Source organism: Podarcis filfolensis (genome assembly GCF_964270895.1).
Source record: "Podarcis filfolensis genome assembly, chromosome: 9".
NCBI lineage: Eukaryota > Metazoa > Chordata > Lepidosauria > Squamata > Lacertidae > Podarcis > Podarcis filfolensis.
In genome coordinates, this window is record NC_139610.1 from 30,790,004 (window position 1) to 30,815,131 (window position 25,128).

Sequence of the window (25,128 nt, forward strand, 5' to 3'; positions counted from 1 at the left end):
TTTTAAAATACATTTGTGTCCATATGTATTTCATTTCCCCTCTCCCTTGCATTTATTTATTTTATCTATCAAAAAACACTAAATCTAATCCCTTTGGGGTTTACTATTGACATGATAATTAATTGCTCCGTTTTCAAGTTCACTTTCATTTTTTTTTGAGAGGGGTACATTGCATCTATGCAAAATATTTTCATCAAAATAAACTCAATAAGGGAAATTAGAACAGGTTTGTGGAAGTGACATTCACAGCAACAAGAAGTCTTAGTCATATGGAAATACAATAGAAATGTATGTAGTTTAGCAAATAAATTAGATATTATTTAATATTAGTTTGCATGTAATATTAAACTATGGCTTAGCATACATGCAAGGTTTTCCAAACTTATGTGCTCCCCCCCCCTTCCTCTGGTAATGCTGCAAGGAGATAGGAAGCTTTTGCTTCTATCTTCAACTAACTGCAGTTACTCTTTGTGTCTGAAGCCAGATAAACTCTGATTTGTCTTAACTATAGTTCAAGGCATCATTCACCAACCTGGTGCGCTCCAGCTATGCTGGATGGGAGCTGTAGTCCCAAATATCTGAAGGACATCAGGCTGGTGAAGGTTTAGGGAAGGAAGGAAGCCAACTTCAAACCATAATTCATGATTGACTTGTTTCCTTAAATCATGGTTAGCTAAACTGTGGCCCTCCAGGTGCTGCTAGATTGCAACTTCCATCACACGAGGCCATTAGCCATGATGGCTGTGGCTAACGAGACAGCATCTGGAATGCCACAGGTTCACAACCTCTGCCCTAAACTGTAGTGAACACTCATCACTCTCTCAGTTAACACTCTCAGTTTGCACAATAAACAACAAAAGCAAAAACTTAAATATCCTTCCCTCATCTGTGCTGGAGTAGGAAAGCCTACAAGGTTTACTCAGCTCATTCCTATAGTGTCAAATGGTGGTTTAGCATTATGTTCAAAAGTTACCCTGTTATATTTACAGAATACATAAAATACACAGTCTTGTACAAGGAGGTCTTACAATTGGCGTAAGATGAATAAAACAGAGAGTGCATTCAGACAGAAAAGGAAAGCTTGAATGCAAATGTTTCTATAGTTCAGAGAGTTAAGAATGAACCGTAAGCTCAAGTGATTCATATCTGTTTCTGCTTCTTCTCAACTTCACACACATGAAGGTGTATTCAACCTATATCTTGGTTGGAACTCCCTCACTCTGGGTCCCTCAGTGCTCTTTCCAGCCTCTTTTAATGACATATTTATTTACTCAAGCCTTTGGAGGAAGTTGAAACGTCAGAGTATATTGTCTTTTGAGTTTCTGAGGTAAGACTCTCTGGATTAGCTTAATTTAACTTAATTCCCGCCCCCCCCCCAAAAAAATATAGGCAGCTTATATTATCTGAAGATATTGAAGTGGTTTGCAATCATAAAAATATAAGTACATTAAAACTATGTCAAATGATTTACATAAGAAAAACCACAAACACAGCAGCAATATCCCTATACATAAAAACAATATCAAGTAAGTTCAGAGAGCATTACAAGGCCCGCGGGTGGCACTGTGGTCTAAACCACTGAGATTTTTGGACTTGCTAATCAGAAGGTTGGTGGTTCACATCTGCGTGATGGGGTGAGCTTCCATTGCTCTGTCCCAGCTTCTGCCAACCTAGCAGTTTGAAAGCACACCAGTGCAAGTAGATAAATAGGCACTGCTGCAGCGGGAAGATAAACTGTGTTTCCGCACGCTCTGGCTTCCATTGCAACAGAAACGGTTTAGTCATGCTGGCCACACAACCCGAAAAGCTGTCTGCAGACAAACGCTGGCTCCCTTGGCCTGAAGCAAGATGAGCGCCACAACCCCATAGTTGCCTTTGACTGGACTTAACTGTCCAGGGGCCCTTTACCTTTAACCTTTTACAAGGCAGTATGAAATTACAATCAATCACATTATTCATACAATTACTCATCCAATCTTACTATCCATCTCACACAACCAGTACAGTCATTCACTACCTCAGATACTACCTATTCACACATAAACCATTCATACTCAACAGGATTACAACCCACATACAAAGGATGTTTTTCTTCCCATCTCTAAAGCACTAATGGGCTCATGCCCCATACCCACCGGGCCATCTAATACTCCCCTCCTATCTCTCACTTGAGAGCGGCCCAGTTCTGTACCAGAGCAGAATTTCACCTGGGGGGTATCAAACTACTTGCATCCATTCAGTTCCAAGTACATAAGCACAACATGGTACTGCACAACCATTTGTTTATTTAGCAGTGCAATGAGCGAATTGGCCTGCTCCATCTTATGGTCCATTGAATACCTGCCAGTTAGCTCAGTTGGTTGGAGTGTGGTGCTTGTGATGCCAAGGTCGCAGGCTCGATCCCTGTACGGGCCAGCTAAATATTCCTGCATTGCAGGGGATTGGACTAGATAATCCTCAGGGCACCTTTCAGCTCTGTGATTCTATGATATCTTGTTGGCCAGCATCTCATGCTCTGGCTGCTCATCCTTGGCTGAGACCTGCAGGACAACATCCCTTTTGGGAGGTGGGAGGGAGGGAGAATGAAAAAAAGCAAATTTGAATCAGGAGGCCAGCTGGATCTTCTTCCACTAACAAACCAACCTCACCCTCTCTAATCCTTACTGCGAGTAACATGATGCTAATCCAGATACAGAATATTTAATATTATGCTAATATGTTGACATCTTAAGATTCTTTGTTGTATTATTTGGGTATGTTTTATTGTTGCTTTCATACTTTACAAGGTCATGTGATCTTCAGAAATAGGGTGGTTAAAAAGAAAGTACAAGTAGTACTAGTAATAATATTAATCAATTAATTATGTATGATAGCCTGCTGTTACATCCAAACTGGCAAATGACACTTTGAACAAATCAGGGCCAAACAGTTTGGATTGGGTTTAGAAGAACAGGTGAAGACAAAAAAAAAACAGGAAGCATACAAGACCAAATTCTGTCCTGTGAACTGCCCTGAGACCCGTGGGTTTAAGGTGGCATACATAATTAATTAATTAATTAATTAATAAAGACCAAATGCAATGCAGTGCTTATTGTCAGCATACCAGTATCAGATTTCCAGTTAATAAGTGATCCTGGATTTTTTTTTCTTGAAATGCACATTAAAGGAAGATTAGGATTAAAAGATGTCCTTATATGGCCATACTCTCCGTTCCAGTTACTTCTTGTAGATATGCCTATTTCAAAAGACACATCACAAGAATATGAGTGCATTTAGAAAAAATAATGTGCAAACAAAGTTTGCAGGAGAAAGCCTGGAGGCAAATGTAGCTTAAAAAATAAATAAATCCCTGGCATTTATTTATTTATGCCATATTTATTATAAATAAATAAATGCACCTTACTTTTTTCTGTGTTCAGAATGATCTTAAGTAAAAAATCACCATAAAACTTTCAAGAAATGCTGAAAAGATCCAGGAGTGACACTTCCTTTTTGAGTAGCTTTCTATCCAAGGCTGGATCCAGATGGTACCTTTCTATGCTGGTCTCACATGGTATCTGGGGGTATTCCGGCCTTACACAGTTTTGCTTATACTGTACATTCAATGGCAAGAAACGTAACCCCTGCATAAGATGTGAGCTACCTGTATATCATCTGATTATAATAATTATATTCTACAGTTTGCCGGATATGCTTTCAGCTATAAAGTAGGGATATTACATATCTGTACAGAGAGGGGAATATATGATGTGACTATGCAGGTAGAATGGGATGCTGTACTTCTGATTTAGGTCTACTAGGTTGAAGATATTAGCATATCTCATTTCTCTATTATTTTCTTATTTTGGGTGTGCAAGTAAACATGGTGTTCAATTAAAAGTTTTCCACAAACTCTTTCTTTGGTTTGTATGATGGGCAGAGCTTTAAATTATGGAAAATTGAAGAAATTTTTTAAATGAATTCAGCTGTTTCATAAATCATTTTGGTTATTACATGCAGGAAGCACAGTGACCACTTAATATATTCAATGTGAGAACTTATTAACATCTGGAATTGGACTTTTTAGCCATTGTAAATTAACAACTGACACCCAGTGACCTTTTATAATATTTCTAGTGTCTGCCTGGAAGTTTCTCTCTGTGTAAAATGTTAGAAATACTCATGGAAATATTTCATCTTAACTTGCTTCTTGAACTTTTTTACATGTTACACAAGAACCATATTTAACTGTTCTCAACGTAAGACCAGACTATTCTGTTTATATACTGGATTTGATAAATCATGCAGCTTATAGCATATTTAAGTGGAACACTTAAACAGAATTAGTTCTTGACTGAAACTTTGCACACACCCATAATACTTATAACCCTGAATTACAAAGAAAGATATGTTGTTTGAAATATCAAAATGTTGGACTAGACAGTCATGAAATAAAAATAAAACATATTAAAATATTTCAGTTTTACCTTTTGCATGTTCCTTTACAGTGAAAATACTGGTAATCTGAACTGAAATAAATAGTAAAATAAAACTGAATTTCTCACATTTTTTCTTCAGAAAACATTTTTCTTTGAACACTGAAAGGTAAGATTGCAAATAGAGTGCCAATTTTTAATACTGAAATGCTATTATTAAATAGCTACCTGTTAATGGAATGTAAATAGAAACATTGCCTAGCTTATGTTTCAATGTGCAGGATATGTAGCACTTTCCATTACAGGACAGTGCTGTTGGAGAGGAAGGTTTAGAAGAGAGATTCTTACTCTCTTGTAGCAAAATGGCAATTTCTCCAACGCAGATTATACAGTAGACCACTCTCCATCCATTGGCAGTAAGATAAAGAAAAGGTTCCAAATGACTTAAAAGGAAAGAACTTGATTTCCATACAAAAAGTATTATATAATATTTGGGTTAGCAATGATGTAGGCAGTAAAATCTCATTTAGAGAAATTTTATTCACTTGGTTTTCCTTCAGCTGGAAGCCATGGCTGCATGCCTCCTTGTGCAGATGGTGTGGCGATTACAAATGCCTATGTTAAAACCAGTTTTCTCCTTCATCTAATAGCCTTTGTATCATCAGAGGTATTTTACAGTGAATGTATATATAAACAGCAGTCTCAATATTTGCAGCAGATGGTACATTTACAAGAAGAAAGAAAAGCCAATAACACTCGTGATCCACATTTCAGAACTGACTTGTGAAATACTTGGTTTTGCTTGTGGGAGTCTTTGATACTAATTTGTGTGGGAGGGGCAGATCCATTCTAAATGGCTTGTGGATTGCAAGTTAAAATGTCATTGAAATGGCAAAAATATTTTTTCACTGTGCCATTCCTGATTATTTTATAAGGTGACCTGCAGGCTTGTGAAGCCCACCATGTTTCCGCAGACATAGGGCCTTCTACAGAAAAAGACAAATCCAATAAAATGTCTTCCTTTTTATGTTTATGCTTGGCTTATCACTACCTTTACATTCCTTCTTACTTTTTGAGATGTTATTTATGCACTGAATTATTGGGAGTTAATTTATGTTGTCATTATTGACTATTCTTTTCACTATTTTTGAACTGAGCCATTTGTTGGCTTGGCAATCCTTGGTGTAGGTTTTTTGTTCATGGCCTACTATGCTTAAATTTGAAATATTTGTTAGAACAAGGCAACATGACAAAGTAGGTGGTCTTCCAATTAATATTTCTGTTCAGATCTGTAAACTGTACAAGGATTGTTTAACAGTTCTGAATCCATGCCTTATGACATTATTCCATTTGTTTTGGAATAAAGTTCAGCATTTGCATTGGAACTTATTGCATGTTACTCATGGACTAAGGCGGGGGTGGATTTTCTCCAGAATTGCTCTTTATATTTGCTTACTTCACATACTTTGATCGTCTCTTGTTAAACATTTGGGCTATAGTTTACTTCTGTTTAGTCAAAAGTTCTAGTTATTACCATTCAGACACATGCCAGAGAAAGAACGTTGCTTATTAATTCATAGCATTTTATAAACAGTGGTAAGAAGTGAGATGAGCAACATTCATTTGAGTTGTGGGCCATTAAATTATCACAAATTAAAATGTTATATAGTAAATAAGGATAATATCATAATGAAAATATAATACAACTATGTGAAAGATAATATTTTAATTGATGAAGAACAGATGCTTCCCTTTTATTAACACAAGCTACTATTTAAAGGTTTAAACAGCACTTGCATTCTGCCTTCTGTCAAGTAACTGATAGCCTTCCATCTCACCACTGCAAGGCACTTTACCTCCCAAGTATGTGTCTCTGTAGGCAAGGAGAAGACCAGGCATATAGCTTGAGTTTTGAATTGTAACTGGGGAATAATATGTGGCAGAACATTTTCCACAGAAAACATTCCATTTCTAAAAATGCATTGTTACATAAAATTGTTAATAACATAATGATTGGATAAAATGGTTGTCAAAATTTTGCAGTTTCAAAATTGGGGTGGCATTGGAAGTTCAGAGCCAGCAGTGCAGTACTGCTCTCTTTCAGGACATGGATTACAGGTTCTCTCTTTGTCTGTGACTAAGCCAGCAACCAAGCCTGCTTCTCAGGACTTCCTTTTCTTCTCCAATGCCCTTCTTCTATCATTGTTGTCTTCTTCTGGTGGACTCCACAAACACCAAGCACCAACAGCTATAATTCTGTCTCTGCTAACCAGCAGCCAACCATATAAACACATATTTTGGCCCCTCTTAATACATTTCCATTAACCAATTTGTCCTGCATACAAGTAAATGAACACAAAGGTTTATAGACTTCACTTTTCCATTAAAAGCCTCTCACAACAAATCCTTGAAAATGAAATGTGCTGACAACTATGATCACTATAAATCCATTAAGTTGTATTATTGCATGTCACACCATCAATTATGAGTTGCAGGCTCAGCCAAGTATTAAGTACTTTGACCTTTATAATTAATAATGGGCACCAGGGATGACTTAAAGAAAAAAGCCATGGTGTGAAAGTATAAACTACGTTTAGTTTGTACTGCTAGATTGAGCAGATGCTTGAGCATTTATTTCATTAAGCAACTCAGGATTTATTTATTTTTACAGTTGCTGGGGGGTTTTTTGGTAACAATATATACAATGTATATACTTTCCCCAATTATTCATGCAAAATAAACTTACTTGCACCTGAAGTAGCTTAAATCTAATTCTAAGCTCATCAGCCAACAAGGCTATTATATTATGACAAGATAGAATAAAGGAGAATTTCATATGTGACTGAAATTCCTTTAGGGTGAAGGCATTAAATATTTGAGACCATTACCTTGAAAAAAGTATTTTTTTCCATGTTAATTGCATGACATACTGCAAATTCAAAAAGACTGCTTCAGCATAATCCAGAAGGTGTATTGTAAATGTGTACTCTTAAAAACTATTATTTAATATATATTTATACAGTGGTATCTCTGGTTAGTCATTCCGGAGGACCGTTCTTAACCTGAAACCGTTCTTAACCTGAGGTACCACTTTAGCTAATGGGGCCTCCCGCTGCCGCCGGCATGCGATTTCTGTTCTCATCTTGGGGCAAAGTTCTTAACCTGAGGTACTACTTCTGGGCTAGAGGAGTCTGTAACCCGAAGTGTTTGTAACCCGAAGTACCACTGTATTAAAAGTATACAATGATATAGTTATACAAAATGGAATAATGAAATTCAGAAAAGATCATTCACCTGCTTTTATTTCTTCCTCCCCTTGCTGCCTTTTTCACTGCATTTCCTCTCTCTCTCTCTCTCTCTCTGGTTCTTAGTTAATTTTTAAATGTTTCTTTTCATCAGATTAAAGTGCACTGTTTTTAAGCTAAATCATTGCCATAGTGGGACACAAAATCAATGTTTGAAGGCTCTATAAGTTTAGCTGGCATTACCTGCCTTGTTTCTAAATCAGCGTGCATAGAATTGCAGCCTAAGTGATATTGAATGAAGAATCAGTGTTTGTAGTTTATTCACGTTTGCCTAAAACTAGATTTGGTGTTAGTGTTCATTTGTAAGTGTCCCCAATGGCAGTTTGTTTGGACCAATAATGGCAATATACTGGGCTAACAAAGCCAATATATTGTTTCCTCCTTGTACTTTCATAACAGCCTTAACAAAACTAAGAAGGTAGGAAGATAGTTAGACAGACTTAAATGCATTTTTGATAATGAAGTCTCTATAGGGGAAGAGACTTCCTTACTTGCTGTTGATCATATTAATATATATATATATATAAACATTTGTATAATGTGGAAAGTAATTATTTTTGCTCTTTTTTAGCAGACTCATGCAAGTAAAGAGTTGGAGGAGCAGTTGCGGTCTGTATCCAGTGTGGATGAACTCATGACAGTACTTTATCCAGAATACTGGAAAATGTTCAAATGTCAGTTGAGAAAAGGGAGCTGGCAACACAATAGGGAACAGTCCAGCTTCGATGCAAGATCAGAGGATTCAAATCCAGTAAAATTTGCTGCGGCACATTACAATCCCGAGATCTTGAAAAGTAAGTGTTGAAAATTTAATGTCCACCAGATACTGTAAATCAGTTTTTTAAAATTTAAATGCTGAAAACAAAACTGCTAAAATGTTATGTTGAAGCATAATTCAGCATAGTCAGAACCTCAAACCCTCACTAATAACAAGAAATTCCATAACTGTTTGCAGCTTTTTGAGCTACCATATTTTCCTGTGTATAAAATGCCCACATGTATAAGGCAACCCCCCCTTTTTAACCCAAAATCATGAAATCAGTATTTTAAACATCAAACAGAACAACTTTGATATTTTATTAAATATTCAAAGCACTGGTACCAGCATAGCAACCCCCAGTAGTGGGGGTCTGTGCATGCATGTGTTGGCAGCAGTGGAGCATGCCCCACCAACACCCGAGATCATCCAGAATTGTTCAGCTTTTTGGGGGAGGAAAAAACCTCCCTGTGCATTCACCATCCATATATAAGAAAAACCCATTTTTGACTTTTCTTTTTGCAAAAAGCATTGTCTTATACACAGAAAAATATGGTACATAGTGAAAAATAGGTGAGGTGTGCAGGTTTTTTCCAAGACCAAGATCAGCAACCTAGGCATGGCAGACAGAGTGAAATCTAATCTAGGAAAAAGAGGGCAGACCAAATGTGAAGTACACTGCTCACCTGGCAGTTTGTCTGACAAATTATTCAGACCAAAGAAGCAGGAAGTATTATCTGCTGATATCTAGGAGTCATTTGATTCACATGATTTGACAGGTGTACCTCCTGATGCAGTCTCTGGATGTAACAACTTAATAGAGCAATCCTAGCTCCCTGCTGCCACTGCCATGTGTGTTCTTGGTGGTAGCAGTTAAAGGGAATAGGGCAGTCAGATAGGGCCCTATTCATGCTCCAGTTGCAGGCTGGCACAGCAATTGGGCCCACTGGCAGGGATACTACCAGCAGTTTCGTGGACAGAAGTGGGAGGTTGCACTTGTAGGAGGCCAGCTGATGCAGCACAACCACCCACCCACCTAGTCCAACATTAAGGGGTTAAAACTGCAGCCTTCATTTTGCGTCCCAGTCCTAGACTAGGAGGAGGATTTATCATCCCATTCCAGTTTGGATAGCTAGCTTTAGACTTGTGGGAAGTTACAACAAGGAAGCCTTTATCTGGAAATAGGTCTGGATCTATAGTACTTTCATTCCAGCCCTGTTTTTTTGTAGTCTCTGTGCAGGCACATATATGGGTTCTGCAGCTGAGCAAAGCACCATTTGGAAACTTTCTAGAGCTCATGGCCAGATGCTGGTGTCATGCCCACCCCCACCCATTCATCAGAAGCTGTTTTCTAATCATGCATGCCTTATGTGCCTTCCCACTCATTTCTCTTTTGCCTACCACAAAGGCAACAAAATGGAAAATTTTCTCAGGAAATTGCTCTTCATTGAATTCTGTTACGTCCTTCCTTTCACCCTATTTTAGTAAAAAAAAAAAAAAACTTCCTTTGTGCTTTTGCTTTCTAACTTTTTTTAAAAATAATCACTAGCTACATTTATATTTGGTAGTATTGCCCTTGCATTTTGTCCCCATGCACCTATGGTGCAGCTGATCTCTCTTAAGAAGTGCTGAAATTGTGGGAGGAAGATTCCCACCTCTGATAGCAAGCTGTTTAAAGCAGGATAATAAGTGCTATCTGATCAGTTTAGGAAGCTAAACAGTTGATTCCTGTTCATTGCCAAAACTGCACTAAGCAAGCTCATAGGAATTGCTGTTCTTATCTATGTGGAATGAGCTTTGCAGACCACAAAAAGTATGGTACCCAAGACTTCCTACATAGAGACAATATATCTGTCCCCAGTCTCAGTTTATCCACTGTCCCTACTAACCTTCTGACCCAGGTGTCAGTTCATCAGTCTCTGCTTAGCAATAGACTTAAGGACAAAGACTGAAAAGGAAAGAATTGAGCCCATAGAATTGGTTTCATCCAAAAAAGGTTTCCCGTTCATGAATCAAAGGGAAAGCAGCATTACAATTATACTACTATCATCCTAAACCACTTGCCTCAACACAAGTAGCAAGCCCTGCACCACTTCCAAGTTTGACCTTGCTGAAACTCCTACCGACCTGCTGACTGCTCTTGTTCAGAACATCTCATCTTGAACCCTAACTCTGGACCCTGAGACTACAGCTTCAAGCTTCAATATCAGTGCCACTTCCTGCAACAGTATCCTGTTTTATTCCTTCAGTTCTAAAAACTTCCAGTACTGGTGGTATTGGCTTCAACATCATCATTCCCTATTCCCTATTAATATTGGAATCAATTTTGGAAAAAGACAAGGCTGACACAAACTTGTTCAAGTCCTTGAACCTTTGATATCTGCTTCAGTCGCTAAGGTTATCCCCTGATGGACCTTTTCACCATCTCTAAATACCATTAATTCTGCAGCAGAGCAGATCAAGATCCCCACCACTGAAAGAACCTCTCTATATATCTTCCTGCGCTTTTCCATCATTCCAAGAGTGCTACATATGGTGTCACTCAATGGAACAAACTGCATCCCCATTGACCTTAGTGCACCAAAATGCACTAATGATGAGCCTAACAGCCTGAATATACAGCTTCCTTAGGGATCTCTAAAATGATATTCTTCCATGAGACAATCCTATACAATGAAATAGATTCAATTCTTATTACTTTTGCAAACTCCACTAATCATACTTCAGATTATCTGCTCAACCTGCTGTTCAGGTTTTAGCTATTCTTAACATCTGGGTTCTTCATTACACCATCCTATAGAAGTAATGTTAAGTGTTTGGTCATTCATTTGTTACATTTTCCTTTAAAGGTCTTAACAGTTTACAATTCCCAGTATCAGTGTCCAGTCCTGGAGTTTCCTTCAGTTCTTACTCTGCTGGTGTGAGCTTCCCTGAATTCATTTCAGCTTCAGGATGTGTTCTTCTTCAGAATCTTTTTTGGTGAACACATGTTGGCAAGGACACTTGGTGAACAATGTGCTCTGCATTTTTATTCAACTTATTTGAATGGCGACAGAGAAAGTTTGTGGTTTGTCCTCCTTTAGATTGTTTCACATTTTCTTCTCCAAAGGGACTTGATGGTTCCAGTCTTGTGGATTCATTGTTCCAGTCTTGTCTGTACATAGATGATTGGAGGGGTTTTAGTTTTCTATCTGGACAGAACAGTTGCTTTTTACAACAACATAAGCATTTTTTTTCTTGCTATGAGAATCTGAAAAGGGCCTTTTGTTTTTCTTCCCAATAGCGTTCATTTCCCCAGATGCTGCTACCTTTTTTCTAGGGTATTTCATTACATTAAAACGGATGGCGCCTTGTACGCCTCCTTCTGGCATCTCTTGCAGCCAAGCTGGTCCCAAGCATATTGTTCTGCTTTCCTTTGGACTATATCAGCGAGGCCGAGAGAGGGCTCTTGTCGTCTGGGCAGCCCAGGATATCCATCCACAATGCCCAGGCTTGCGCCCCAGGTAGGTCACGTCAGTGCTGCTATTGCAGCAGTTTGACTTCATCCCCAGAAGTCCACTCCATTGTCTCTTGAGACAGATGGATGCCAACAATATTACCAGAACTCTGCAAAGTGGCTATATTGTTCTACCTTTCCACTTTAATAAAGCATTATGTGTTGGAAGTGAAAATAACCTCTCACTCAATCTTTGGGAGAGCTCTTCTGGACAACCCCCCCCCCCCAATAATAACACCAGCGCTTCCTTCCATGTATGTTGGCTGCTAGTCTTCCATATGTGTAGCTGCACAGAGTCTATGAAGAAGAAAAACACGTTGCTTACCTGTAACTGATGTTCTTCAAGTGATCATCTGTGAAGTCACAATCCACCCTCCTTTCCCACTGCAGGTGCCTCCTTTCTTTTGGTGGGATATTCTCACAACAATCATGAAGAAACTGAATAGAAGTGCACGTACTGCCCCTTCAGGCATATGTAAAAGAGATATATCTCCCTTTTGAGGGTTAGGGGCATGAGCATCAGCTCTCAGGCCTGAGTTCTAGAAAGTTCCAGGATGGTGCTCTGCACAGACACAGATCCCCTTTTTGTGACTACATATATGACCACTCAAACAACATCTGTTAAAGGTAAGCAACATCAGTTTTCTTCTCTTCTGTAGATTTTTTCCAGCTAGGTTTTCTCACAGCTATTGGAACCTTGCTAAGGAACCATTCAATAATCATTTATAAGTGCTAGAAACCTACGAGCAAATGGTTGGTTATTTCAAGCCAGTAGGTGATTCCTCAGCTCTAATGCTCCAATGCATATCTACCTCTGTTCTCTGCCATTCCATCTGTCAGATTTTCTTTCCTTCTCAGAATCCTTCTTTTTGGCCTTCCCTTAATTTATGTGACTTGCCTTCTGATACTCTTTCATTGGTCTCTAGCTGCCATACCTTTCTCTTCTTTATTGCTCCTGTTTCTTCTTCCTATTCTTCCCTAAATCCACCTGCAAGCCCCACCCCCTGCTTGCTCTGCCCTTCTTTAGATCCCCAGTGCCTTTTCTAGAGACTATTCTAGCCTGCTCCACAAAGCATTTGCACCAGTGGCTCAAGTGTACCTAAGGACCTATCCCCACTTACATTTTGTCCTGCTGTTTCCAGGTACAGGTCCATGCTTTAAAGCTTCATCTCAAAGCGCTCTTCTTTCGCCCTGGAGTTTTCCCCACTTTTAAAGCTGAAGCACAACAAATGACAATCCAGGTTTTCCACAATTCAGCTTTAAAGAGCGGGTTTGCACAGGGAAAGCTCTGGAGGTTAGTGTGGATAAGCCCTGGTAATAAGACTACTGTTAGAGAACTAGCATTAAAGAACTCTGATATTTTGGTTGTCATTGCTGCAGTTGTGTTTGCTTTTTACAGAACTCAGTTTCTATATAAACATGGTTCATTTAATAAGCAAGTTTTAACTACTTTCAGGGGAATCTGATTTTGAACTATTAAGAAAACCTGTGTTATAACTTATGAGCTTTCCCTGTAACTTGGCAGGTATTGATAATGAGTGGAGAAAAACTCAATGCATGCCACGTGAGGTATGTGTAGATGTGGGGAAAGAGTATGGAGCAACAACAAACACCTTCTTTAAACCTCCATGTGTGTCCATCTACAGATGTGGAGGTTGCTGCAATAGTGAAGGGCTGCAGTGCATGAATATCAGCACAAGCTTCATCAGTAAAACGGTAGGTTGTTATCTCAGCTACATTCTGGGTTTGTTTTAAGCTCTCAGTGTCTGCATGTGATTGAAATATGCACTGAAATTTGGATCTGCTTTAAAAGGAATACATTGCTCTGTTGTTTACATTGTAAAATATAATATGAATGCATTTGTTGTAGAACTATAAGAATCCCAACATTCTGTCCCAATCTCCCAGCACTATATCATTATTTGGGGACCTAATTTTATTATTAGTTAATACAGTGGTACCTCAGGTTAAGAACTTAATTTGTCCCAGATGTCTGTTCTTAACCTGAAACTGTTCTTAACCTGAAGCACCACTTTAGCTAATGGGGCCTCCTGCTGCCGCTGAGCCGCCGGATTACGATTTCTGTTCTCATCCTGAAGCAAAATTCTTAACCCGAGGTACTATTTCTGGGTTAGCGGAGTCTGTAACCTGAAGCGTATGTAACCTGAAGCGTATGTAACCCGAGGTACCACTGTACCAGCACACAAGCCATAAGCAGGGTCACACTGAGTAGCCCCTTCCTCTGGCAACCATGTGACCAAGCAAACACTTAAAGGAAAGGTAAAGCCTTCAAACATACATTTCTGTATGTTTTCATTTTGTGCACAGTTTCACAGCATGGTCCCACATGTTAGTATTAATTGTGAAAAGAATGTCCAAATATGGCCAATAATGTGACATTCTTTACATCATTCACCTTGTACGGCTGGTTTTTTTGTAATTAGGCAGTTAATTGCTGTTTTCTTTGGGACTCGGATAATGGTGGCCGCTTTCAAACATGATGGAACACAAGCAGTTTGCAGAGGGATGTTAAAGTGTCCTGTTCATAGTAATTCACTAGGCTGGGCTCATACATTTAATTTCTCCCATATAGGTGAATGCCTGCTATTAGTTCTTAGGCATGGAGATGATCTATTTCCTGAACACATAGTAGTTAAAGTTAATGGGGCTACATTAGTATATTCCTCACTTTTATAAGCAACTCCATGCACAAATTATTCTGCCACCTTTATTAAGGAACTTACCCCTCTCATCCATACCACAAAAGAATTAACAACAACAAACAATAATTTTATTATTTATACCCCATGTATCTGTCTGGGTTTCCCCAGGCACTCTGGGTGGCCTACAGCATGTATAAAAACATAATAAAACATTGAACATTAAAAACCTCACAATACAGGGCTGCCTTCAGATATCTTCTAAAAGTTGTGTAGTCCTTGACATCTGAAGGGAGGGCATTCCACAGGGAGGGAGCCACTACCGAGAAGGCCCTCTGCCTGGTTCCCTGTAATTTTGCTTCTCACAGTGAGGGAACCAGCAGAAGACCCTTGGAGGAGGACCTCAGTGCCTGGGCTGAGTGATGGGGGTGGAGATGCTACTTCAGGAATACTGGGCCAAGGCCATTTAGGGCTTTAAAGGTCAGCACCAACACTTCGAATTGTGCTCAGAAACGTACTAGGAGCCAGTGAAAATTCTTTAGGACCAGTGTTGTACAGTCCCGGCAGCCATTCCCAGTCACCAGTCTAGCTGCCGCATTCTGGATAAGTTGTAGTTTCTGGGTCACCTTCAAAGGTAGCCCCATGTAGAGTGCATTGCAGTAGTCCAAGCAGGAGATAACCAGGGCATGCACCACTCTGGCGAGACAGTCCACATGCAGGTAGGGTCTCAGCCTGCGTACCAGATGGAGCTGGTAAACAGCTGCCCTGGACACAGAATTGACCTGGGCCTCCATGAACAGCTATGACTCCCAGGCTGCACACCTGGTCCTTCAGGGGGACAGTTACCCCATTCAGGACCAGGGAGTCCCCCATACCCACCCACCAACTGTCCCCAAAGAACAGTATTTCTGTCTTGTCAGGATTCAACCTCAATCTGTTAGCTGCCATCTATCCTCCAACCACCTCCAGACATTCGCTGGTTCCGATTTAAAAGAGATATAGATTTATTTATTGTATTTATTAACTGCTCTTTCTCCCAAAGGAGCCCAGAGCATCAAACACATCCACAGGTTTATTTAAGCATTCTGAAACAGTTCAAGTAATTAAAACATTTTAAGAACATTATAAGCAGCATGCTAACACATTGCTCTCATTTTTGCTTGTAATAAAAACTTTTATTTCTGTTTTTTCCCCTTTTATTTTTGTGTAGTTATTTGAAATAACTGTGCCACTGTCTCATGGTCCCAAACCTGTAACAATCAGTTTCGCGAATCATACATCCTGCCGATGCATGTCCAAACTTGATGTCTACAGACAAGTTCATTCAATCATTAGAAGGTCCTTGTCAGTTACACAAACACAGTAAGTATTAGATTTGCACATTTCTTACTCTGTTTTGAAAACTCTAGCATACAAGGCAGGTTACTGGTGACAAATATTTAAACAAGTGTATTATAAAGTTATACAAAATTTTAGGAAAAAGTTATTTAGTTGATTTAAAAAAAATCAGAAGACAAGGTTATGCCATCATTAGCTTTATGCAAAAATTTATGCAGATTCATGTATCAGAGTGTGAACCTAACATCAAAAAGTGTGGCTTATCAGTTTGAGTCATGAAAGGACTGCAACACTTCAGATATTTAGTCAAGCTAGTTTTTAAATTAAATAAACAATTGTTTTGATATTAAGAAGTATTTTCAACCTAAATTATGAATAGTCTTCCACAACCGTTTGCCAGAGTATTGAATACTGAATAAGAATCATAGAATGTGGCGGTAGCAACAATACAACATATTTTAGTTATTGTGAATTGCATGTAAATTCAAAGTGTTATAAATCAATTTGAAGTCCGAGGTGTGCTCTTTCAGACTGTGCTTGCTTAATTCTTTTAATTGTTATTTCAAAACATACTGAGTTGTATACAGAAGAATGGGAAAAAACACACAAAAATCATAAAACAGTTTGTGGGGAATTTTCCAGAGGAGACATTTTGTATACGTTAGAGCTCAGTACCCTGAGTGTTTTAATGTATGCAAATTGAGTTTAAACCACAGACTTACTGGATTAATTGATGCAATAGGCATTTCCCAATGTTCCACTATGGCCCTCTGAACTTTGAAGGGGTTTTTAGGATGTGGCATGTATTGGGTGGAAATGGAATGGGAGTGAACAATGCCACTTCACTTTACAACAAATGTATGCTGTAATAGGCAATACTAATTCTGTAAATCCCGATTCATACTAGTAGCCATTGATAGCTCTTACCTTTTCTGAATTTGTCCAGTACCCCGTTAACCATTCAAGCTGATGTTCATATCTATTTCTTGTAGAGTTCAACTATGCACTGTGAGAAGTACCATATTTTTCACTCTATAAGATGCACTTTTCCCCTCCTAAAAAGTAAGGGGAAATGTGTGGCGCCTTATGGAGTGAATACAGGCGGGAGGCTCTGGCTCAGGGCTCCCTTTGAAGAGCCGCGTGGAGTGTGTGTGCAGCTCTTGGGGGCTTTTCCCCGAGGAGGCCGCACACACACATTCAACATGCTCTTTAAAGGGAGCGTAGCTCTTAGGGGAGCCTTAGCCGCGGGCTGCCTCTCCCGGGCAGGGGATGAAGGCTCCCCTTGCCCAGGAGAGGCTGCGCACGGCCAAGCAAGAAGCCAGGACAGTGAGCGGGATCAATCCCGATGGCTGTCCTGGCTTCTGGCTTAGCCGCACACAGCCTCCGCAGGGCACGGGGAGCCTTCATCCCGCTGCCCTGCGGAGGCTTCATGTGGCTATCCCTTGCTTTTGCAGGAGGTGGGGGAAGGGACAGAGCGTGTGGCTCTGTCCCTTCCCCCAACCCCCAGAAAAGCCCCCAAGAGCAGCGCTCCCTTTAAAGAGTGCACTGCTCTTGCGGGAGGTGGGGGGGAAGCCAGTAGGCTTGTTTTCGCCGAAGCCAGGAGGGCTCTCCTGGCTTCAGGGATAGCCCCACAAAGCCTCCTGAGCAAAGATGGAGGAGCGCTCCCTGTTAGCTCAGGATGCTTTGCATTGCTTTCTTATTTCTTGTATTCCTCCCCTAAGAACTAGGTGCGTTTTATGGTCCGGTGCATCTAATAGAGCGAAAAATATGATACTTCCTTTTGTCTGTCCTAAATCTCCCACTCTTCAGCTTAATTAGATGACCATGGGTTCTGCTATTATGAGGAAGGAAGAAAAATCTCTATCCAAAATGAATGGAATCAAATATATCTTAGGTTGCATTTGTCCGCATCTGTGACCCATGCACAAAAACTCTTGTCTTGCATTTTCAGTGTACTAAATAATGCAATATTTTATCCTTAGGTGTCATGTGGCAAACAAAACTTGCCCCAAAAATCATATCTGGAATAATCAGATTTGCAGATGTCTGGCTCAGCATGACTTCAGTTTTTCTTCTTACCTTGGGGATACTGGTAAGCAAATATGCTATAGAAGTTGTATTCCTTTAACGTGGCAATATTCAAGCAAAATAAAAATTATATGCACATAAACTTTTTAAAATTAAGAACTCTCTAATCCTTTATAACTGGCTGTTCACTCCACATTACAAATTCAGTGATTTAGACGTGGGTATGAAAAATGTGAAACTAGCAGATATGTTTCACTTTTTGCAATGCCTGAAGCAAAATTTATTTTCCTAATGTTTGCTGTGTTTATAGACACTGCTGAAGGATACCATGATATCTGTGGACCTAATAAGGAGCTTGATGAAGAAACCTGCCAGTGTGTCTGTAAAGGCGGAGTGAGGCCTTCCAGCTGTGGACCTCACAAAGAACTGGATAGAACATCATGCCAGTGTACATGTAAGAATAAACTGCTGCCTAGCTCATGTGGACCCAACAAGGATTTTGATGAAGAAAAGTGCCAATGTGTATGTAAAAGAACATGTCCTAAACATCAGCCACTAAATTCTGCAAAGTGTATTTGTGAATGTGTAGAATCTCCAAACAAGTGCTTCTTGAAAGGAAAAAGATTTAATCACCAGACATGCAGGTAACTAAAACAACTGAAATACTTTGTGTTGTAACTTCTATTAAATCACATGTTATTTTTGTCCTGCTAAAAGACTTTGGTTACAGTTTCTCAAATTTTCTAATAATCATGCTACATATTTGATCTCTAGCAGTTGTCGATTGCTTATCAGAGTTAAACAGAGGGCAAAGTACTTTACTAGTCTGGAGATAAAACATGTCACTTGTCATACAGAATGGACTATCTGAACAGAAAGTGTGTTTGACACTAGTCATGTATGCTTACACTGCCCATGTAATCCATCTTTGAGAATATTACCGTATTTGTCGCTCCATAAGACACACTTTTTTCCTCTTTAAAACTAAGGGGAAATGTCTGTGCGTCTTATGGAGCGAATGTGTGGTCCCTGGAGCTAAATTGCTGGAGTGTGGCACGCTCCTCAGCTGCTCTTTGGGGCTGGCGGGGGAAACCCCGGGTGCCGGCAGAGCAACCAGGGCTTCCCCCGCCAGCCCCGACAAGCTCTGGGAGCAGCGGGCGGGCTGCGTGCAGCCTGTCCGCTGCTTCCTGAGCTGCTCTTTGGGGCTGGGGGAGGAAAACCCGGGCATCCCCCTCAAGCCCTGGGAGCAGCGGGCAGGCTGCACGCAGATGCCCCGCACTCCTGAGCAGCTCTGTGGTAGCCCACGAAGCCTCCACAGGGCAGCGGGGAGCCTTCATCCTGCTGCCCTGTGGAGGCTTCGTGCAGCTATCCTTGGCTTTTGCGGGGGGGAGGGACAGAGCGCGTGGCTCTGTCCCTTCTCCCACCTCCCAGAAAAGCCCCCAAGAGCCACACTCCCTTTCAAGAGCGCGCGGCTCTTGCGGGAGGTTGGGGAAAAGCCAGGAAGGCAAGAGGGATCGGTGAGCACCGATCCAGCTTGCTCTCCTGGCTTCAGGAGTAGCTCCGCAAAGCCTCCTGAGCAAAGAGGGAGGAGCGCTCCCTCTTTCCTCAGGAGGCTTTGCGTTGCTTTCTTATTTCTTGTTCTCCTCCCCTAAAACCTAGGTGCGTCTTATGGTTCGGTGCGTCTAATAGAGCGAAAAATACGGTATACAACTGTATCATTGATGATACAGATGTTTGCAAAAGCAGAGCTCTCACCAGTGCTGTTCCCTCCACTAAATAATCTCATTTTCTTCAGCACATACCAGATTGCATTGATTTCAGATATTATCCCTAAAAAAATTATGGAAGTCACCTAATAGTTGTTATTTACAGTGTCATCTAGGACCTGGAGAAAAGCGTATTATTAAGATTATACAGCAAGTTTTAAGCTTTTTCAAGGGGAAACACCATATGGTCTCCAGCTCTGACAATCATCAGAGACAATGTACAGTCTACAGGCCATATCCAGCCCAGCAAGGTTATTCTCCTTAAGCCAATTAAAGACTTGCTAGAAAAATGATATTATTGGAAGACCTACCACAATATGGTTATGAGGATTAATTTAATAGGAAGAAACTTCAGGAGTAAATTCATAGTTGAATAATTAATCCATTATGGATTATTTCCCATTATAATCTAATTTTAAATATGTTCTCTAGGATTATGTGTGCACCAGGTAGTTTTGTTTCCAGTAGGTGTTGTGTAACTTGAGATTTAGAATTGTGTATTATATACAAATGAGTTGAAGAAGTGTGACAAGTTATTTTAAAAAAGCTCACCACAAGATGGAACAGGTCGGCCCAGGATGTTTCTTCCTCATTCTTTGCAGATTTCCTCATAGCTGTGCTAATTTGTTGCAAGAATTGGCTCCAGTGTAACTATAATCCTGTTACAAACATATAATACAGTATCAAATTAGTTTTTATAGAATACAATCTCCTGTTTCAAACACAACCTTTTGAACACACATTTCTCTGCGTGTGCCATCCTTAGCTGTATTTGAAACTCCTAATAAATATACTAGCAAAATTGCATCCTAGTAGATTTCAAATCCAACTTACATCCTGTTCCTGTCCTTAAAACCCATTTGGCACTGTTCAGATGTAGGTTCACACACACACTGTGGTTAAATGAATGCACTGTAAGAACTTATTCCTCTTTAACTTCTGTATGATTCATGCAGAGAAGAGCCACAACACTGTAACTCCAGCACAGTTTGTTCATATGATGAGCATTATCTAGCATTTTTCTTCCCAGTAGTTATCTGCCTACTATGTATATTACTTTTACTATAGAAAGCAGAGCCAAGAGCAACCTAGAATAAGCCATACAACTGAATGTGATTCTACTGTGAGGAAAACAGCATGATATGTAGTCCATTGTACAAAAAAGTATGGCACATCTCCCTGAATAACCTCTGCAAAAGTAGCTAAGGCTGTTTGCATATTCTCCCAAAGAGGGATATGCTCACATGGGATTTTCATAGAATGCCTGAACCCCAATAATGTCTCTTGTTTATTAGGAAGGGAACTGTTGGTGCTGCCATTACTCTGCTTCTGCCACTGCTGTTTTGGACATTGAAACAGGATGCAACAGATTCTCCCATTTAAATGTTGATAAATTTCCACATTTTGCAAAACAATTTCCCTAATGCAGTTCTCTATTTTGCTTTCACTACATGAATATTTCCCTACATACTTAAAAGTCACCACCTCAAAAACAGACAGGGGTCCGGAACTGAATACCGAATATTGGCACTAGAGAGTAATGTGCATGTATAATCAACACAAGGCTGAAGGAAGGAAGTGGCTCAGGGTGTCAAGGGGGAAGAGAATTAGACTTAGAGGGCAGGTGCCTTGAGATGTATGTCCTCAGCACTGTTCCCCACCCCATACAAACACACAGTAAGGATACTTCTGCGACTGAAAACAGATGGGCACTTGCCTGGAAAAGAAATACAGCAAGGTGGGCTGGGTTTACCTTGAAGAGCATGTGCTCCATGAGTACAATAGTAATAATTTTATTATTTATACCCCACCCATCTGGCTCAGTTTCCCCAGCCACTTTGGGCAGTTTACAGCATATAAAAAGTTGTAAAAACATAAGACATTAAAAATTTTCCAATATAGGGCTGCTGCCTTCAGATGTCTTCTAAAAGTCACATTTTCAGAGCAAACCCAACCAGGGCAGTTCCAGCTCAATAAATGGGGGTTGTCCCCAGAGCTGGGTCCATGGAGGTAGGTGTACCAATCTACTTTTAAAAATCCAGATACAGCAGCACTTTTCTGGGTTCAAGTTAGATTGGAGCAGGGAAAGGCATGTAGGGACAGAGACGAAAGAGAGTGTCCTCCCTCTGTCCAGGAAGTCTCTCCCCGCCCCCCCCCCCGTGGATTTTGTTGTGCAGACATCTAATATTTTATTTGTAAACTGAAATGCATAAGCTATTAATCAGGAGGAATGTTAATTGAGATCATTAAACTATCTTTTATAAAAACAGAGACAATTTTTAAAACAAATTTAAAATATAGCTGTGTTGAAACTTGAAACGTATACTTTTCGCTCTTGATTTGCTGCCAGTGTTTGAAATAGCAAAAGACTAGTGCTTTGTCTACATTACACACCAGAGGCTATTTGGCACTATCAGTGTGAGGTTATGTTAGGTCAACCTGTTTTAAAAACAACCATAAGGAATTATCATGCTATGACAAACTTGTTTATAGCCTTTGTCCTGCAATCCCTGTAGAAACAAATTATCCACTGATGCAAAATATTTATATTCTAAGCATGAAGTGTTGGTTAGTAAAGTACTTTTTTACTTCCCTGACTGAAGTGCTATAAATTACTGATGTCTTTCCATCCCGTTTTCAATTCATAATGTTATACATATAAGCCTCTGAACCTGCACATTGCTTCCACTGATGTTACAGGAACTCTACATGAGCAAAACAGGCTTGAGTAATTTTAAAATTAGACTATTTCAGAGAGAAATTCTTGGCTTTTTTTAAAGAAAGAAAATAACTCTGATCTGTAAGATAGAATCTGTAAGATAGAATCTGTAAGATAGAATTACGAATTGTTCAGACTAGAAGATATTGCAATTAGAAGCTCAGCACCAGAAAAGTTAGTAGTTGTGTAAATAGCTAGAACGTTTTCAAATATTTGAAAGTTGTTACATAGTTATAGTCACTTGATAATGAGTAATTATTAGCACTGTGCACAGAAGAAGTATTTGCTTCAGAACCCACCTCAGCGAGTCAGATATGCGATTGCCTCATCTTGATGGTTCATATTGACATCACACTTCACCTTGGATCCAAGGCATCATTAACAACACTAGAACAACAACAACAGAACAGTTCACAATTCAGTTACAACAAGTGACAATAAAATAAATATTCATCCTGCATGAAAATCCAGAAAGGACCAGGGCAAACCCCCATGTCTTCCATTGGTGCCAGAAAATTGGCAGTTGAGGGGGCAGAACAGTAGCTGAGTTTTATGTTCTATTCCTATTCCGAAAGCAACATGACTAAGTAAAAAGAGAGCCCTGGTAAATCCATTCCGTCATAGGATGCTAGAAACTATCATTCACAGAACTACACCCACCTCTTCCTTGCTCCTCTCTGTGAGGTGTTTTCCATTTATGGAGAGCTTACATGAGAGAGAGAAGCAGCTGTAGGCGGGGCACTTATTAAGACTTATAACTGTATCCACAGTATCCAGTTCTGTTTGCCAGCCACTTGAATCCACGCACCTTACAGAGAATCCTTGCATAGATTAATTGCTTTTTTCCAAGAGCACATTGTAGATTTCAGAATAGGCAGAATAATTTCTCATGTCAGTTTTACAACTGTTTCCCCCCCCAACTTCTTTCAGCTGCTACAGACCACCGTGTACAGTTCGAACGAAACGCTGTGAACCTGGATTTTATTACAGTGAAGAAGTTTGCCGTTGTGTGCCAACATATTGGAAAAGACCACTTATTAATTAGTGAAGAAGATACCATCTGACAAATTGGTGTACATTTTTCCTGTGTTTTTTTTTAAAAAAAGACTGCTAACATTTTGGATTTACTGTGCAAAAGAGACATCATAGGACTATTGGACACAGACTCATTTGTGCTCTTAAGACGTGTGGAAAGCAAATGTAGAAAACAAAACCTGGGATTTTCTTCATTATAAAGAACTCAATAAGAACTTGATTTTTTTTTCTAATGACCAAACAGCCTACATTTTCTTCCTTGTGATTTTTTAAAAAGATAATAACTATATAATTTATTTCCATTAAAAATATTGTACTGCATTCTTGTTTATAGCAGTAACAATTGTTAAATCTCACTGTGATCAATATTTTTATATTATGCAAAATATGTTTTAAATAAAATGAAATTGTATTATATGCTGCTGACCATGTTCACTGTACTATCTCATTAATTAATATCTATAGCTGCAATTGGGGAAGATGAATGGCAACTTTAAGTATTCTACTGGAATCCAGATAAAATGAAGACTGCTAGAGGCAGCAATACATAATTATTATAACACTGAACATGTAAAAAGTTATATTTTGAGCAATGAAACTTCAGAGTTTGACCTTATGCTATTTAGAGTCTATTTACCAGTCTAAGAGCAAACTTGGTTGTCCTTTGCCAATCAGTGAAATACTGATTGCCAAATACAGAGACAGAATTTGACACACTCAAAGGACTCTCCAAGTATGCAGGAAAATGTTACTTATTTAAAAAGAGACCGTGCCTCCCCATAAAAAAAACACCTTCCCAATAGGGGTTGCACATGTGCAAAATCCTCCCATAGGAACAGAATATTTGAAACAGCTCAGTGCCCTATTGGTGATGGGGGGAAGTGGGACTAGAGTGCTAGAGTAACAGAACAGTCTGCACACAAACACACTTCAACAGGACAAAACCCTATTCTCCCAAACTGTAAGAAGAAGATGCTTAACATGTTTTCTCTCTCTACTGCTCAGCCTTGCCTACAACACTATAATCCAAAGATTCAGGCTAGCTGTACAGCTTGCTGCACACCCACCATTGACCCGATATGGCATGGAAAGGAGGTCTAACCTCCCTCAATGCCATTTGGACTAACAGAACAGTTTGTTGCCCTACTACTATAGCATGCAAGTTTGAGGCTGGCGATACAGCATTAGCAGGGTTTGTAAACCACTCCCCTTTTAAGTTGGAGGCCATCCCCTTGGCTCTACTTCTCTCCCTAGAAGTATTGCCCCCAAGAATCTTTGGGTAGATTTTGCACTCTGAACATCTATATATCTAATGCTGCCATGGTGCATCTTTTAACACAAAAACCTTAAGAGTGTCATATGAAACAGACAATTCAGTAGTCAATTATGTATGCAAAACATCTTCCAAAGGAAACGTTCATGCATCTGATTACATAATGTAACATAATCACCTGATCCACAGATTCCTTGTAGGCAAAAAGCATTGCCAGTAACTTCCATTAAGGATGCAACTCCACAAACTCAAAGGGGCCTGCATATGAAGTTTGTAAGCCCCTACTTGGCTGGAAATCCATTTGCACATTGCACAGTGGGCTCTGGATCAGAGTGA

The 25,128-nt window shown here is 39.7% G+C and overlaps 1 protein-coding gene and 1 long non-coding RNA gene across 3 annotated transcripts in view; one reads left to right on the top strand and one right to left on the bottom strand.

The window, feature by feature from the left end:
- Positions 1-23,936, top strand: part of VEGFC (vascular endothelial growth factor C) — a 40,234-nt gene extending 16,298 nt beyond the window's left edge. The window contains exons 2-7 of one of the 2 annotated variants that reach the window (XM_083631288.1): positions 8,292-8,514; positions 13,499-13,689; positions 15,844-15,995; positions 17,954-18,063; positions 18,310-18,643; positions 23,415-23,936. In XM_083631288.1, the coding sequence (XP_083487414.1) occupies positions 8,292-8,514; positions 13,499-13,689; positions 15,844-15,995; positions 17,954-18,063; positions 18,310-18,643; positions 23,415-23,529 (1,125 nt within the window). In that variant the 3' untranslated portion in view covers positions 23,530-23,936. The remainder of the gene's footprint in view (positions 1-8,291; positions 8,515-13,498; positions 13,690-15,843; positions 15,996-17,953; positions 18,064-18,309; positions 18,644-23,414) is intronic. The other variant, XM_083631289.1, reaches the window with a different exon arrangement.
- LOC310770539 lies at positions 1,459-23,418 on the bottom strand. The gene is made up of 3 exons (XR_014552248.1): positions 22,784-23,418; positions 20,318-20,424; positions 1,459-2,556 (listed from the first exon to the last, which is right to left on the bottom strand). It is a non-coding gene; the product is annotated as an uncharacterized lncRNA (long non-coding RNA).
- Positions 23,937-25,128: the final 1,192 nt, after the last annotated feature.